The following is an 18,905-nucleotide window of genomic DNA, read 5'->3' on the forward strand; positions in this document are numbered from 1 at the left end:
CATGTTGAAAGTAGGCAGGTGATCAAGTCTTCTCTCATATGAGTACTAAATTCATAATAGACATCCTAAATACTGTATCTATTTTAACAATCTGGCTGACAGATTTATCTGGGTTCCGTAAACTACAGTTGCCTACTTTAGGGAGCATTTTGGAACAAAAATGATGTCATAAAATGATTGTACATCAAGCATGATAACTCCTAATTACAATATGAAATCTCAAAAGAGTTTTCCTTTAATATTTTTCTTCTTTTGATTTGTCTTTCCTTTTAGACCGTTGAAAACTGTGTGTGCATTTTAAGGAACCTCTCATATAGACTTGCTGCAGAAACATCTCAGGGTCAGCAAATGGGGACTGATGAGCTTGATGGTTTACTTTGTGGTGATGCCAATGGAAAAGATGCAGAAAGTTCAGGATGCTGGGGCAAGAAGAAGAAGAAAAAGAAATCTCAAGATCAGGTACTGAAGGTTACTTGCTGCATCAAATGTTTAGCATTGGTTTACGCACTAATAACATTAATGCACTTGATGCATTAATGCACTTCAATAGAAAATGAAACTTTTTAAGAAATATGGTCAAGAAAAGTGCGGAAACGAGATTTTTATCAAACATTGTCATCATGGAATATAATTTTTTCTTTCGATGTAGGGAAAATGTTGCTTAAGTACGTTATTTGGAACATGTTAGATTTGGGCACTGTCACTCAGGAAGACTTTCAGGAGTCATTCACAGCACCTACAGATACATAATTTGTGTGTATGGGCAATCTACTTTTAACAGCCAAGTCAGAAACAATTTGCAGCTTTCCAGTGCAATGCATTGCTTCCAGTACAATGTAGTTTCCTTATGAAGTACTCGTAAATCCACCTGGACAGTTGAAATTATCTTGATCAAAGCATGTCTGAATAGCCTTAGAAATAGGGGCATTTTAACAGAGTTACTTTTTACCAATATCTGACACTAGTTTCTACGATCTCTTTTGCTAGTGGAATTAATGTTGTCATGATTGAATTATTTTTCTATTTTGCAGATTGATCTTTTATGTGATTAAAATTACAAAATTAATCTACCCACAATTAAATTATTTCTTGCAATTTGTTTCTGAAGTTTCCTTCCTTATACTTTAAAATATATTTGTTGCATAGCATGACGGCTGCAAGTTTTTAGTTTATGCACTGTGGATGATGAAAGTGATGCTTCCATTTCCCCACTTTCCCCTTGTGTACCCTTTGTACCCTGTTTCTGCAAGGCTCTGACACACTGACTCTTCAGACATCTTGCTATAAACTCACAAGATTCCAAGGTCCTTTAAGAATACTTTTTAAAGGATGTTCAGGGGCCAAGCACATTGCATGGGCTGTGTGAATCAAATGGTTCAGAAAACTTTGCTTCACCCATAATTTGTGAGTCACTGACACATCTGCCTGTAATAGCTTACAAAGGAACATTATGGCATGCTGGGTTGATTCCTGTTGAGAAAATTATTCAGAACAAATGTTTCTGTAAGATTTTGTGCACATTCTTTTGAAATTGTATTTGGGGAAAAATACAGGTATTACCAAGTGAAGTTTTAGCCATCATCTATTCTCCATAAAGACACTTAATACCTGTGTATTAATGAAATCAGTTTGGAGATTGCTGTAACTTTTCACAAGGCCTAACACTTTGTCAAATATTGGTGCCCCAGGACTTGTTGAGTTTGAACAATTCCAACACCTAATAAAGGTTCTTGAATGAATGAATTGAATGAAAGTTTGAACAATGGCCAGTTTGAATTGGAAAGCCCATCTATTTCCTTTCTTCTTGTCAGCTAAGTAACAGGCAAACTGGAATTGAGCTGTCAATTCCTTGCTCTTATCGCGTTGCTCCTCTGTTTGAAAGTAAAGGTTTCCCTATCCTGAAGTGTAGTGTAACTCAGAGATCAAGCAAATAGAAGCAACCACATGATGCATCTGTTGTAGTTCTATATCATGTTCTACACACGGGAGATTGCTTACATCCTCTGACCTTCAGTAATGAACATTTCCTGTGCATGTATAAGATGTAAATAAGGTTTGCATTAGGGATCGGCCAGATTGCACATCGACTGAGGGTCCATGCCCATCAGAGGACCCACACAGTTCATCTGGCTTCTGAACGCTCAATCCTGGTGGTAGCTGTAGTGCCCAATACACAGCACAGCATGTTTGCACATTTACAGCATGTTTGTGAAACCCTGCACCGGCATTTAGGACTGGGTTGTCAGACAAGAGAAAGAAGCAATGGGATTGCACAACAAGAAGAAAATCAGGATTATCATCAGCCCAGGTCACACAGAAATATTTAGTTTAATGCGATGAAGGGCACAATCCTAATGGTCTACTCAGAAGTAAGTCCTACTGTGTTCAATGAAACTTACTCCCCGGAAAGTGAGGTTAGGATTGCAGCCTAAGGGCACAATCCTAACCCCTTATGTCAGTGCTTTCCAGCACTGGGATAGCGGTGCCAATGTGCTGCATCCTTCCGTTGGGTGTCACCCACAGACATGATTGAGGGGACATGATTGAGACATACAAAATTATGCATGGGAAGGATAAAGTGGATAGAGAGATGCTCTTTACACTCTCACATAACACCAGAACCAGGGGACATCCACTAAAATTGAGTGTTGGGAGGGTTAGGACAGACAAAAGAAAATATTTCTTTACTCAGTGTGTGGTTGGTCTGTGGAACTCCTTGCCGCAGGATGTGGTGACGGCATCTGGCCTGAACCCCTTTAAAAGGGGATTGGACAAGTTTCTGGAGGAAAAATCCATTATGGGTTACAAGCCATGATGTGTTTGTACAACCTCCTGATTTTAGAAATGGACTATGTCAGAACGCCAATGCAAGGGAGGGCACCAGAATGCAGGTCTCTTGTTACCTGCTGTGCTCCCTGGGGCATTTGGTGGGCCGCTGTGAGATACAGGAAGCTGGACTAAATGGGCCTATGGCCTGATCCAGTGGGGCTGTTCTTATGTTCTTAGAGGCCTCCTCAAAGTAAGGGAATGTTTGTTCCCTTAACTCAGAGTTGCATTGCCCTTATGTCAGTGCTGGAAAGCACTGACATTAGGGGTTAGGATTGTGCCCTAAGTCTTTAAATGCATGTTTTTCCTTTCTTTCTTCTGCCAAGCCCCATTTGCCCCTATGGAGGAGCTCAATTGTACCAATCTAGTTACCTATCAGAACACTACAGAGTGGAGGCATTTGCAGAGCTGTTCATGTCTGGCAATATAAAGCATTATTATCTTTCTCTTAAAATAAGGTGTGCATGGAACTGTGCATGTTATTTCAAATTCATGCTCACTGGGCTGTTGTTTAGCGTGAAAATAAATTCTACTATCCTCAGAGCATAGATTACTGTAGTGTTAAAAAAAAACCCAAATCCCTAAGAATTCAGTATTTCTAATGTGACAGATTTTCTCGGGGAATCTTAACCGTGGTAATATTTTTGTATTCATTTCTATGGGCACAGCCTGATGTTTGACAGTAATCCACAAGGCACTGTAGGGTCCCAAAGTATGTTGTACAGAAACAGACTCCAATAATCCCTTTGATTCTTGTTGACTGCAGCAGGCATATATTTAATGTGTTTTTGGTTTAACCATAAGAACAGCCCCACTGGATCAGGCCATAGGCCCATCTAGTCCAGCTTCCTGTATTTCACAGCGGCCCACCAAATGCCCCAGGGAGCACACCAGATAATAAGAGACCTGCATCCTGGTGCCTTCCCTTGCACTGGCATTCTCACATAACCCATTTCTAAAATCAGGAGGTTGCACATACACATCATGGCTTGTAACCCATAATGGATTTTCCTCCAGAAACTTGTCCAATTCCCTTTTTAAAAGCATCCAGGCCAGATGCCGTCAGCACATCCTGCGGCAAGGAGTTCCACAGACCGACAACACCCTGAGTAAAGAAATATTTTCTTTTGTCTATTCTAACTCTCCCAACACTCAATTTTAGTGGATGTCCCCTGGTTCTGGTGTTATGTGATAGTGTAAAGAGCATCTCCCTATCCACTCTGTCCATCCCCTGCATAATTTTGTATGTCTCAATCATGTCCCCCCTCAGGCATCTCTTTTCTAGGCTGAAGAGACCCAAATGCCTTAGCCTTTCCTCCTAAGGAAGGTGCCCCAGCCCCGTAATCATCTTAGTCGCTCTCTTTTGCTCCTTTTCCATTTCCACTATGTCCTTTTTGAGATGTGGCGACCAGAATCAGAACATAACATCTCACAAAGCTTCTATCAAAGATGCTGTAGAGTACCAAAAATTCCCATGTAAACCCCTTTTACATAGCAATATTTAGGCATCCATTCTTTTTTCTCCTCATGAGCATTCACTCTAGAATGTTTCTACCTGTTCTTTGGTAACATTCAGGAGTTATTTGGCAGAGAAATTAATGGGAAAGGATTTCCTCAAAACAGAACATTTCAAAACTACTCATCTGTGCTGTGTACCCTATGCAAATTGTGGAGAGCCTTCACAGTTTCACACTATGAGCTTGTTGGCAAGCACTGCTGCAAACAAAAGCACTGCTCCATGGGGGCAGGGCAGTGGTGTTCCCAGAGGGGTGCAAAAGGGCAAAACCCTGGGTGCTGCACTTGGGGGGCAGCGCTGCAACCCTCTCACCTCCCCAGGTACACTGAGAACCGTACTGAGAATGGCTGCAGGAGTGCAGCCACTGTCAGTGTGGTTCCTTACCAACCTGAGGGCTCCCTCTCTCCCCTTTCTTTGAAAGGGAGGAAGGGGGAGCAGCCCTCTGATCAGCTGAGAACCGCACCAAGAGTGGCTACACTCCTGCAGCCCCTTTAAAGAAAGTGGAGAGAAGAGGAGCGGCCCTCAGAGGAGTAAGAAGTAGCCTCTTCTGAATTCAGAGGAGATGCACACCTCCTCTCTGGCTCCAATGGAGCCTTTCACACTGCTTCTAAGCAGTGCGAAAGGCTCCATCAGAGTGCTTTGGAACCACTGGAAACGGTGCCCAGGAGGCATGTACCATCTGCCTTCTGGGAGTGGCACTCGCCTCTGTCCTGGGTGCTGCTTCCCGCAGCCCCAAAAGCTTCAATGGAGCCTTTTGCACCGCTTGGAAGTGGTGCAAAAGGCTCTATTAGAGCTTGGGCTGCCTCCTTCCTTCCCCCTTTTTCTCTAAGGGGGAACGGAGAAGGCAGCCACATGGTAGTAAATGTGATGATGATGATGTCACAGCAATTATTTCTGGATCAGGGTGGGGGGCAGCAAAGACAGAGCTGGCCCTGGGCAGGGAAAAGTCTGGGGCAGGGCTTGTCAGCTTGTTCACAGTGTTGTAAAATCACTGATATTCTCTACTATCTCATAAATTGGCATATTGTGTGTGGTAAAAGATGCACAATCCAGCAATTATGCATTCATGTGATTTCTTCTATTTGTGCCGCACACATGTATACATGTGTATGAGTTATATATGCACTTAACCTTTTTTGTTTTTGTTTTTTTGTTTCTTTAAAAATCTAATTCTGCTTGTGAATCCACCCTTCCCCCATGCAGTCTAGTGGTACAGACATAAGTTTCCCACCTCATCATTGGAAACTGGGTCAAAACCGTATGATTCAGGCAAAATTCCTTAATTAGGAAGCTTTCAGAAACACGTTGGTTAGTTGGGAGCTAGTGAAGATAACTGGTGTAGTGGTTTATATGGTGTAGTCACTGTGGATTTGGTATTTAGCGAATGTAGACATGATGAACTTTTCTTCTGTTGAGTATTCCAAGTACCTTCAGGAACTAGGTTTTGGGTCATGATACTGACAGGTGATGCAGCATCAATAACTGGAAATCCCATGGAAAACTCCTCAGTGTTGAATTCACCAAACATCTCCATGAAAAATTGCAATACAAAGGATTTCTTATTCATGCCAGAGTTCAATGTGCATTTTAATAAATTGCAAGGATCTTCAGTTATGTCTTAATTGTTCTTTCATATATATTTGTTACTTCAGATGCTACACGCATATTTACAATTCAGTCACCCTTTTTCTGTCTAATAAAACCATAAGAACATAAGAACAGCCCCACTGGATCAGGCCATAGACCCATCTAGTCCAACTTCCTGTATCTCACAGCTGCCCACCAAATGCCCCAGGGAGCACACCAGATAACAAGAGACCTGCATCCTGGTGCCCTCCCTTGCATCTGGCATTCTGACATAACCCATTTCTAAAATCAGGAGGTTGCGCATACACATCATGGCTTGTACCCCGTAATGGATTTTTCCTCCAGAAACTTGTCCAATCCCCTTTTAAAGGCATCCAGGCTAGACGCCATCACCACATCCTGTGGCAAGGAGTTCCACAGACCAGCCACATGCTGAGTAAAGAAATATTTTCTTTTGTCTATTCTAACTTTCCCAACACTCAATTTTAGTGGATGTCCCCTGGTTCTGGTATTATGTGAGAGTGTAAAGAGCATCTCCCTATCCACTCTGTCCATCCCCTGCATAATTTTGTATGTCTCAATCATGTCCCCCCTCAGGCATCTCTTTTCTAGGCTGAAGAGGCCCAAACGCTGTAGCCTTTCCTCATAAGAAAGGTGCCCCAGCCCTGTAATCATCTTAGTCGCTCTCTTTTGCACCTTTTCCATTTCCACTATGTCTTTTTTGAGATGCGGCGACCAGAACTGGACACAATACTCCAGGTGTGGGCTTACCATAGATTTGTACAACGGCATTATAATTTTAGGCGTTTTGTTCTCAATACCCTTCCTAATGATCCCAAGCATAGAATTGGCCTTCTTCACTGCCGCCGCACATTGGGTCGACACTTTCATCGACCTGTCCACCACCACCCCAAGATCTCTCTCCTGATCTGTCACAGACCGCTCAGAACCCATCAGCCTATATCTAAAGTTTTGATTTTTTGCCCCAATGTGCATGACTTTACACTTACTGACATTGAAGCGCATCTGCCATTTTGCTGCCCATTCTGCCAGTCTGGAGAGATCCTTCTGGAGCTCCTCACAATCACTTCTGGTCTTCACCACTCGGAAAAGTTTGGTGTCATCTGCAAACTTTGCAACCTCACTGCTCAACCCTGTCTCCAGGTCATTTATGAAGAGGTTGAAAAGCACCGGTCCCAGGACAGATCCTTGGGGCACACCACTTTTCACTTCTCTCCATTGTGAAAATTGCCCATTGACACCCACTCTCTGTTTCCTGGCCTCCAACCAGTTCTCAATCCACGAGAGGACCTGTCCTCTAATTCCCTGACTGTGGAGTTTTTTCAGTAGCCTTTGGTGAGGGACTGTGTCGAACGCCTTCTGAAAGTCCAGATATATAATGTCCACGGGTTCTCCCGCTTCCACATGCCTGTTGACCTTTTCAAAGAATTCTATAAGGTTCGTGAGGCAAGACTTACCCTTACAGAAGCCATGCTGACTTTCCCTCAGCAAGGCCTGTTCGTCTGTGTGTTTTGAGATCCTATCTTTGATGAGGCATTCCACCATCTTACCCAGTATAGATGTTAGGCTGACCGGCCTATAGTTTCCCGGGTTCCCCCTCTTTCCCTTTTTAAAGATAGGCGTAACCAATAAGATAGGCGTATCTTTTTAAAGATAGGCGTAACCAGTAAATGCCTGTTTCAAGATTTATTGGCTCTCTCCAAATTTATTGTTGTTCCTGAATATATGTGTGAATTGAAGGAAATCCAAAATAGTTTTTTGATTCCGTGCCCCTCCTGAAATTTTGACCCTCTGTTTTCTCATCTGCAATGAATCGTGACCTATAATAGCAACTTTTCACTTTGTGTACCATTGCTGATAGACAAATCATGCTTGAGCATGCTTGGTAGACAGGATTTAAATCCCAGCACACTAGGGGGCAAGGTTCAAGTTGCTTAAGAGAAGAATTTCTTCATTGGAAAAGGATGAGGTCACTAGTCAAAGCAGTTTACAATGTAAAAAAAGCCTGTCTGAGTATATTCTTTGCATGTTCAACTGCAACTGGCTTTGTACTCTACATATTGTCCTGTCTTGGCAACAGGCAGAAACTAATGAGGCATGAAGGCATATCCAGGATAGAAGCAAGACAGCAAGCAAATCGATCTTAGAGGGATCTTGGATAGTTCCAAGAGAACAACTTAGGGCGCAATCCTAACCCCTTATGTCAGTGCTTTCCAGCATTGACATAAAGGGCAATGCAGCTCTGAGGTAAGGAAACAAACATTCCCTTACTTTGAGGAGGCCTCCATGAGTGACACCCAACTGCAGGATGCAGCACATGTCCCAATGGCACTGCTATGCCAGTGCTGGAAAGCACTGACATAAGGGGTTAGGATTCCACCCTCACTTTAACAAGCTCCAGAGCTTGACTTAAATGCCAGCAGACCCAGAGCACACCTCCTGACTCTTCCCTCTGTTTGGAGAGTAGAGTATCTTGAAGCAGCATCCCTCTGTCCTGGTGCCTCACACTCCTTGCTGGCATGTAGGCACAAGGGAGCACAAGATTGCCAGTGTGGGAAGGAACAGCCTTGGCCCCTCAGGGGGTTCACATTCTCTCTTGGTTCCCCAGGTTCCATACTAATCTGACTCTATTAGTGAGTTCATACTAAAAGGGTAGCATTATACTTGCCTGTTGTGAGCTTGACTTTTTTTTATAACCACCTGTATGTATGTGTGTATGGTATTTATAGAAAAACAACCCATTTAACTTTCCCATGCTTTTTTCAGTATCAAATTGTAAGATTTAAAAAAAAAATTGTTTTAAGATGCATAGTTGCTTCTCACATGTTACAGAGTATAGAAAAGGCACTGTCCAAAGGTTCTAATGCATTGCACAAGTAGTTCATGCCCTAAAGTCAGTGGCCCCGTTCTGCATTTCAAGCCACTTTTGAAAATGAGAGGAGTTTCAAAAGCAGTTTTTAATAGGACATGAGAGTCTTTTCTTCAGTAGGGGGGGAAAAAGCCTGATGTTTTCCACTGGGCATACCTGCTTCTGCTTAAGATAGCAGAAACGTAGGAGGATTCACTTCTTTCTTTGATTGCTAATAAGGAGACCAAGCAAATCAGCCCCTCCCCTTCTGTAATGTGTTTTTCCTCCCAGGTTCCAAGTGATTCATTCTCTTCGCTAATCAGGGTGGACAACATGAGAAACCTAGATGAGGTTTTGCTCTAAAATACTTGAGCAAACCTTTACATAGTAGTGGATGTAGTGGATAGCTTGCTCTTCAGAGCAGTTTTCTTCAAAATGCATCTAAAGGGAAGAAATGAGCAAAAGAACAGAAGAGAGAGCGGGTGTGTGTGTGACTTTTTTAAAAGAACACTCGTTTTTCCAAGTAACATCTTGAGATGAGAGTTTCAGGAAGAATACCTACTGTGTGACCCTTCTTGAGAGACTTGGCTTTTTTGTATGTCAGAGAACAACAAACTGAACCATAAAACACTACATAGGCATCAGGCTTGTGTTGTTGTTTTTCTCTTTTACTGCGTGCCTATACTAGTTTGAACATTTCCAGGCTGTTAATGATGTCTTGAAGCCGAACTTTCTCTGACATTTACAGAGCGACAGCATTGAAGAGACAAAAAAAATTTAGTGTCTTTAACCCCCTCTGTTCCACTTCACTCATCATAACTTTAATATAACAGCACACAAACCATTATCCATGTAGGATTGGTTTTTAAATCATTGTTAAACAAAACAACATTAATTGTTTGGGCTTCTGTCATGCTGTCATCTATCCAGTGAAAGAGACTTAAAGTTTGTACTCTAATCTAGTTCAGAAAGTATTCGGTCATACCAATAGGACTTCCAGAGATTACTTTGGGTTTTAAGTGTTGTCCAAACAGACTTATCTAGCTCCTTGCCCCCCCCCTTGCATAATGTCCCTGGTGCAAGTTAGGATTGTGCCCCAAGTCTTAATGTACACAATGGGCTAACTTCTGAGTAAAATAACACTGTTTTCAAACACCTCTAGCCCCAGACATGGTTATTACAATAAAGTTTTTTTGAACAGATGCAGGGCTATAACAAATAACTGAATAGGACACTGAAGAAAACAATGGGGAGAGCCAAAAAATGGGGAGAGCCAAAAAATGGGAGTTTTTATTTTTGCTGATAAAATAATACAGGATATTATTTCATAAACATGTTTCACCAAAAGCAAGTTAGTTGTGTTGTGATGCTTATAATTGGATGACAATAAGCATAGAACCTCCTTGTATTTATGGAAGAATGTTTATATGGCAGGCTTTCCAATTTGTGTTCTCCTTCGTGAGCCTTAGCCAAAGACTCAGCAAACTGTTTTAAATCAGTATGTAATATTCAGCCTCCATCATGTTCTTTTTCACCTTTCTGTCTCTTTGCCTCTTTTCTCACCTATAGTTCAAGCCCTTTCTATTACTCATCTTACCCCTGTAAGAAACATGAGAAGTTTTGCACAGAAGAATCAGTTCACTGACATAATTCATAGTTATTGTATAGATGTTTTTCTCATTTTTGTATATTAAAACTGTTAAAAGATATTTTAAGATATTCTGGGCAAAGAATCAGAGCAGAACTGACAGCTAGTGCAATCATTCTGATGTGCATTCATACATAAATTTGCCTTTAGAAATGCAGATTTCTTATCTGCAACACACTGTTCTTAAATGTATTTGTCTCTTGCTATTGTCTGTTCCTCCTTTATTTTCCTTTGTTTCTCAACTGTGCTGGGGAATTGAAAATTACAACTTAGTCAGACCTGAGCATTAAAGGAACCTTGTAGTTCTATCACTTTAACATTAGCTAAACAATGCAATAAAGCCAACATTTGTTCTGTCACTGTCCTTAAGCCAGTTAAAGCAGACTGAGTTGATGATTCCTGAGAATAATGGCTATTGAGTAACATTCAATAATTCTTTGCCCCTACACTTTTAGCTCACAGCCATACCTCTTTAGCTCAGTCTAGGAAGCAGTGCAAACCTTGCATCTAGGACCTTGCATCTAGTGTGAATATGCATTTTTTTCATTTTGAACAACTGAGGATTTTGTATTAATTGCATATTTTAGTAAGTTACCTCTTTAAAATGCTAAAATATGAAGCTACCCCTTTTCTTGTCACACTAATGAACTAAAGCACAACCTCGGATGCATTTCTTAAAAAAAAAGAATATACTAAATGGCACAGGACCCACTCCTATCCAATTTTGCAGCATCAGTGCAACTGCAATGCATCCCTAAGTTAAGGGACTCAGACTGAACTTGACAGTGAAAAAATTGTGGTTTCTTCATGAAACCATAAGTGACATTTTTAATTCCTTTTAAGGGATGGGGAGGACCGGGGAAGTCCTTCGGAGGGTGGGGAGAGGCGTTTGCCCATATCCGTGGTGTCATTTAACCACAGGGGGGTTCCAGAACAAACCCCCAATGGATATTGGTGGTTCTCTGCAACAGAAAAAAACATTGCAAATCAATCTACTGAAGCCACTCTGTTTTTCAGAGTTCCATTTTTCAAGCCATTGAATGTGAAGTTGTGCTACTGTGGTTACTGCAAGTCCTCATGAAAGATGGTTTGAGAGTTGAATGTTTTATTATTCAGAGGGAGTGAATGTATACCGTCGTATCCAATTTCACAATAAATATATTGATCATCATTTGAAAAAACTAGAAGATCATTTAATGTGGTGTTTTGTAGCATCAGCCCTAGCTAGTGTTCACCTCTTAAACATCATCTGGGTAAAATAGGATACTGTAAAGTAAAATGACAAACACTTTTTAAAGCGGGAAACAAGCATTTCCTATTATCTAAATCTCATGTATTATTTGTTAAAAGTGCAGGTTCTTTAGCACATATGTCTGTAGGTTTAATTTTTTTTCTTGTATATTGCCATAATTCACCTTTTTCCCCTCCCTTTTTCCAGTGGGATGGAGTGGGACCTCTTCCTGATTGTGCAGAACCACCAAAAGGAATCCAGATGCTGTGGCACCCATCCATAGTCAAACCCTACCTCACACTTCTCTCCGAGTGCTCAAATCCAGATACGTTGGAAGGGGCAGCAGGTGCTCTACAGAATCTAGCTGCAGGTAGCTGGAAGGTATGAAACGTACATATCCACTTGGTCCAACTCTTTGAAACTTATCACACTGTGTTGAAAACAGGCCCCAAATACAATGTCTATGATATGCTTTTTATAATATAAGGTAAAGAAAGGGCTCTCCTTGTCCCAAGATGGACATGATAGAGAACAGTTGGCTCTCTGCTCAGTTGAAGAGTCTAGCAACTGACCCTTTAGATTTCTGTGTTAAAGCTTCACATTAGCAAAGTGCTGGCCAAAGTCCTTTAGTTGACTCTGCTCACTGGCTTGAGTTAAATGAAAGAGATCCCATTTCGGAGACATGCAGTGCTTGGCACTAATTACCATGCTTGCTGACAGCTTCAATAGAATAGGCAAGGATAAATGAGAAGACACAGAATATGGGCTCCTTTTGTGGGGTTGGGGAACAACCTGAAGCAGAGCCATTGACTTGCTATGAGACAAAGATTGATTCTGCAGAAAATCCTTCCTTAGAACTTAATTAGTCACACTCCAAGATTCATGGGCTCAGATAGTGTAGCACTGACGTGATTTAATACATTTGTTTCCGTATTATACCAACATGTTTTATTTATGCTATGAAGCAGTTAATTCAGCATAGTAATCTGTATAGACCAGACAGTAGAACACATGATTTATCTTGCCAGAGCTTGCTAAAAATAGCCCATATATCAATAAGATGCATGGTTTGTCATGTCCAAGGTAAGCATGTTTGACCAAACAATCACTCTTTGAAATGGGAGGTCAGCAAACAAAATTGGTACAGCTGAGCAGTGAATGAAATAATCTGCTTACCTAGGAAACATGTATAGAATAGCAGCGTGTCTTTAAGCTTCTTCATTCTGCCCTGTCAATTTGCCTCAAATGTGTTTGACCCTGGAGGAGACAATTTCCAAGAAAAAAGAAAATGACTAATCCTCCTTATATATCCTTTGGTTAAGCAGTGTCATTTACAGCCCAATCCTGAGCTACCCAGGGCACGCGGCTGCAGCGACGCCAAGAACGGCTGCTGCCACATCCTGCGTGCCTCAGCCTGCTGTGGGCAGCACCTCAGGAGAAGGGGACTTCTTCTTACCCTTCTCCCGGGTAAGGGAAGCAGCCCCACAATGGGCTACTACTCACTTTAAAGTAAAGTAGCCCCCACTCACAATGGGGCTACTCACTTTAAAGTAAAGGCATTCGTGTAGGGCGCCAAGCCTGCAGGACAGGAGCTGAGCTCCACTGGACCCACCTTCTGCCTCCCGCTCCCTCCCCTGTCACGCCTCCCACCTGCCCTCTTCCCGCTCCCCGCTTCCCCCTCTCCCTCTCTCCGCCCTCCCTATGTCTCCCCCCTCCCTGGAACACCCCCTCCCCACCCCCACTTACTGTGCCACGGCTCGGTGGTCCATGAGACTGCCGATCAGTGGAGGACTGGTGCCCGCCCGACACTAACCCAGCGCCAGCCAGCGCTGGGCTAGCACAGGCACTAGCCTGGCGGTAAGCCTCGCAGACATGCCTTACAGCATGTTTGCGACAGTGTGCTCCACCAAAAAGCCAGAGCGCCAAACTCAGGATTGGGCTCTTAGTCTGCTACTTGCAAATTGTGATTCCTTTTTATAATGTGGAAAGTATTCGCAAGAATCTCACTGCAAACAGAGCTTTCTTCACACTAATCAGCAAATATCTTCTAGATAATATGTTTTGATGGCAGCCAGCAAAAGTTTGCAATATACTGGAGACCCTTGAATATTGAGGCTTTGCGTTATAATAAAAATAAATTAATAAGGTTAGATTTCCCAAGTTTAGAAAAAATGTAAAGCTAGATGGTAACCCAAAATAGATGCATTCAGAATTGAAATAAATTAACAATAGAGAAAACAAAATAATTGAAACACACATATAAGAAACCTATTCAAAAATCTTTCCTAGACAATTGATTTGTATTAAGTATGTAATTCAAGGTCATGACCTTTCCATGCCTTTTAGCACTATGATCACTTTTGACTGCTCCTTACACTTGGGTGGCATAATTATGAATGAAGCCAAAGCAGCATAAACACTGTCATGTGAAGTGGTGTCAAAGGTTGGGAAGAGACTGCCTCAGCTTCCGTGCATAATGTGTTGCCTCTCTGAATTGAAGAAAATTTGAGATGTTTCTAGAGCAATATACCATATGTATTTCTGGCAAAAAAAAAAATTAATTTAGTATAATGAGAGGTTACCCACAAGGGGTCATAATTGCAAAAGTGAAACCCACAATATCTGTTAGTTTGCTGTAGAGTTTACTTAAGGAAGTGTTTAAGTCTACAGAAATATGAAAAACTATAGGCTAAGACAATCTTGCTCTACCAGATTGAGTCTTACAGTGCTTTTAAAGATGTTCACATTTAGATTTTGGTGACTGTTCTTGAAAAGAGGGAAATCCATATATATGGAATACCTACTAGAACTGTTTATCCATTGAAATCTCACTAGGCAGACCTGCATTGCCCACTGCCCTGTATTTAGATAAACTGGCGCATGTCTGACAATACAACACACTGGATGAACCAGATACTGTAGCAATATGTAACCTATGTACTTGAAGTCCATTTTACTGCCTGTATGGGAGCCACAAGGAGGTCAAATAGACTTAACAATACAGGGTGGCTTTCTGTACCCACGAAGTTTCCATTCCGGGAATTCCCATAGCTACCAAAATCCACAGATGATTGAATCCGCAGATTTGGGGGGCCCTCTGAACCTGACTAAAGTTTAAAAAACCAATTGGAGCTCCACAGCTGGGTCCAGAGGGTCAGGGAGTTTGTATGCAGCCTCTTCAATACTTGGAAGCCTTTGGAGCGTCAAAAAGCCCAACTTCAGGTTTTTGACCGAAAACCGGAAATTGTGCTTTTCAGCTCACCGAAAGCCTTGTGAGGGTAAGGGAGGCCATGTACACAACCTCCCCCAGGCCTCTAAAGGCCCTCCAGACCTGACTGGAGCACAGCTCCAGTCAGGTTTGGAGGGCAACATGTGGCCAACCCTGTGGATTTGGAACTCATGGTTATTCAAATCCAAGGTTACCAAATGTACAGATACCGAGGGCTGCCTGTAACAGCAACAAAGAAAACAAATTTCAAATTACTGAAAAAAGCAGCATTCCATATCAGAAAATCAGCCACAGTTGCTTTATGTATAATTTGAAAAGAGTCAGAGCATTAAAATTTGTGATTTTGTGCTTAAAAGAAACACAGCCCAATCCTACTTAAATCCCCCTTGCTGATGCAAGATAATAGGGAGCATTGTCCACCCCTATTCCCATATATATATGGGAGTATAATATATATGGGAATATAACAATGGAATTTTGGAATTTCGTACTCGGAGCACCTATTTGTTGTCTGCCCCACATGCTGATATCTGAAGATCTATTATATTATCTTTGTTCCCAGAATAAATACAGGAGAGGAAGCAATTGATGGTTTCTTTATTTTTATCACGGTATAGGTGTGTTGAAAGGAAAACAATTCTTTTTAAATTGTGATCAACTGTAAATTTTAGAAAATTTTCTGAAGGACAGAAGAGTTGTACAGTTATAACTTCTGCACCTGAATAGATTCAATTTAATTGGTTTTTTAGGACAAACTAAGACATATGCCAAAGTCCCAATAAAGAACTGGGACTTTGTAAAAAAAAAGATAGCCAGGGGAGGGCATGCTTTTCCTGCCACCTGTTTTACCTCCTCCTATCCAATCCCCATAGCTGCTTTTGCCTTTTAAGAGAATAGCCATAGGGTTTTGTTATTTGTGCTGTGTGTAATTTGTAGTTGACCACATAGGGCTCATTAGACTACCTCCACTGAAAAATAGTGCCTTGGAAAGGATGTTTTATAACAACAACACTGGCAAAGTAAGGATAACATTATATTCCCATGTTTTCTTCCTTAATTACCATGACTACTTTGAGAAGGGATGCTGTGATGAGCTCTGAATCTTCAGAGCGATGCCTGGTAGTTATGCCCCACAAATTCTATTATCTGTTAAGAGTCTTAGAGAATTTAATGCAGCTTCCATGCATGTCTTTGCCAATTTAACAGCAATTGAATGCAAAAGAAATAGATTTTGTTTCCTGCTTTGTCTCATTCAGAATTGGACCAGTATATTCCCAAAAGAATCTCTCCCCTTTTCATGCTGAGCAATTATTTGAACGCTTATGTCAGACTGATTTATGGAGTAACTGGATGATTAAGTATATTGGCAAACTATCTCATTTTAAAAGAAGCAAAAAAAGAAATAAGCCAAACACTCCTTTGTCTTTTCCGTCCATTTTTATATTTTCTTATCCTTCAGTAGACTTCTGCAAGCTTATTGACCTGCAATCTAGAAACGCAAGCATGTTTCTCAATGGCTTTAGGCAAACTGTGAAAGAATAATTAGGACACACAAGAGTGAATCCATTTCTCTATTCTTGGGAAAGAATGAAGAAACTGTCTTGTGGCATCTTGGGCTGACTGTTCCTGTATTGTAACAGGATAATTGACTTAAGTAGTCTAATTGACAGTTTATGTGCCCAGAGATTTTTCCCATGATTAATAAGGGTGCCCAGATTTTGTTACCAACAAGCATGAAAATATTAATTAGGTTGTGCTGTCTGACTTCCTTGTTGTTGCTCCTTGTTGTTAAGGAAAATAAATTCACATAGACAAAATGATTGCATTAAACATAGTAGCTAGGACTCAGAAGAACTACTTTAGATGTGTCCAAGGTTTTGAATAAGACCAGTGGAACTTGCTCAGTTTCAGGTAGTTTGCCATGCAGAATGGAGAGCTGCTGTTGAGGAAGCACAAGCTCTACTCCTCTATGGAGCTCCACCCCTCAACACCAGGGACCTTGAAACCCTGGCCCTCAGGCCACATCCAGCCCATTGAATGATTTTATCTGGCCCATGTGTTCCCTGCCACCAGAACAATGGGGCGACCCACAGTGGCTCCCAGAGGATCTCTGCAGCCAGACCAGGAATGCTTGGCAGCTGGAGCTGTGCTGCAGTGCAAGGCATGGCTGAGAGTGACTGCCAGGCTTGCATTGGCCATCTCTCTTGCAGGACCCAGGAGGGGCAGGGCTTCGGCAGCTGGCATGGGCCTGAAATGTGGTCAGCCAGCTGGAGAGGAGGCCTCCTAGGCAACTTCATACTGCAGATAAGAAGAAAAAAACAATAGCAGCAATTGCTGCTCGCTTTGTTCTTTTGGTGGAGTGAGTGAGTGAGTGAGTGAGCGAGCGAGCGAACGAACGAACGAACGAACGAACATGGAGGGTGAGTAGAGGGAAAGCCAAGTGGGGTTCAGACCTTGATCAGGTGTGGAGTCAGGAGGAGAGACCAGCAGGAGGGAAGGCTTGCTGGCTCCTGGACTGCTCAACAACTTCAAGTGGGGGGGGAGGGGAGAGTAGCAGCAGCTGCCATTCCTTTGCTGACTTACCATGGTGGGATGGGAGTGAAAGAAGTGTGTGCGGGCAGGTGTGTGTGTGTGAGAGAGAGAGAGAATCTAAATGGGGTTCAGATTAAGCTCAGGAGTAGAGTGAGGAGGAGGAGGGGTTGCTGTATAGCTGGGACAGGGCAGAAGAGCCCAGAAAGCAGCAAAACAAAAACCTACCCTCTTTTCCTCTGAGAATGTACCTCTCTAGTGCCATTTTATCTTCACAGCAAGCATCCCCCCCATAGAGGCTTCAGCAGGCAAATATCAGATCACTCTCCCCCTCCCCTTTTCTGTTTTCTCTTTTTCCCTTTCTTCATCAACCCAACTCTCCACATTCCTCATTTTCTGGATGATCACAGTACCATTTTGCAGGGTTGGGAACTCAAGTCAGGTGACTTGGACTCGAGTCATGAAAATGTGTGTTTTTTTGGTGACTTGGCAACTCATGAGTTGCACCTGTGGAAGACTCTGAAAAAGACTCAGGTCAGGACTCCCTGATTTGGCACTCATCCCCTTGTGTGCTGACTCGAGTCTGCCTGTGTCTGGGGTTGCTTGCTTACTGTTTTTGCAGTATGGAAAATCTTGTGGGGTGAGCATTCCAACAGCAAGCAGCAGGGAGTTTCACCCATGAGGTAGTGAAGGGTTGATGAATCAGGTGGGAGGGGGGAATGAGCTCTTTTTCCTTATCTCTGATAGGAAGGAAGGAACGGATGATCATTGGACAAAGGATGGGCATTTGGATATTTTTTCTTTTTGGCTGAGGGAGAGCAGGAGGAGGAGTCCAAGGGATTTCTTGACAGAATCCCAGGAAGATGTGAGAAAACTATTTTGCACAATTCTGCTTTCCAACCTTGTGGCGACTTTTTGACTCCATTGTTACTTGGGGCAGGGAGCCTCACTGAATGACAAGCTCAGTGGGGCTGCTTCTGAGTAGAGCTCCCAAGGTTTAGGTCATCCTGGTAAGCCTCCCAGCTGCTGCTTGTGACCCTCCTCCTCTTGGTGATTCTGTTCTGGCTCTCATAAGAACATAAGAACATAAGAACAGCCCCACTGGATCAGGCCATAGGCCCATCTAGTCCAGCTTCCTGTATCTCACAGCGGCCCACCAAATGCCCCAGGGAGCACACCAGATAACAAGAGACCTCATCCTGGTGCTCTCCCCTACATCTGGCATTCTGACTTAACCCATTCCTAAAATCAGGAGGTTGCGCATACACATCATGGCTAGTACCCCATAATGGATTTTTCCTCCAGAAACTCGTCCAATCCCCTTTTAAAGGCGTCTAGGCTAGACGCCAGCACCACATCCTGTGGCAAGGAGTTCCACAGACCGACCACGCGCTGAGTAAAGAAATATTTTCTTTTGTCTGTCCTAACCCGCCCAACACTCAATTTTAGTGGATGTCCCCTGGTTCTGGT

General features: G+C 42.5%; 1 protein-coding gene across 1 annotated transcript in view; it reads left to right on the top strand.

The window, feature by feature from the left end:
- Positions 1–18,905, top strand: part of CTNND2 (catenin delta 2) — a 575,776-nt gene that overhangs the window by 456,675 nt on the left and 100,196 nt on the right. Inside the window, exons 11-12 of the mRNA XM_066622958.1 lie at positions 274–459; positions 11,885–12,058. Of these exons, the coding sequence (XP_066479055.1) occupies positions 274–459; positions 11,885–12,058 (360 nt within the window). The remainder of the gene's footprint in view (positions 1–273; positions 460–11,884; positions 12,059–18,905) is intronic.

This window comes from Tiliqua scincoides, chromosome 4 (genome assembly GCF_035046505.1).
Source record: "Tiliqua scincoides isolate rTilSci1 chromosome 4, rTilSci1.hap2, whole genome shotgun sequence".
Classification (NCBI taxonomy): Eukaryota; Metazoa; Chordata; class Lepidosauria; order Squamata; family Scincidae; genus Tiliqua; species Tiliqua scincoides.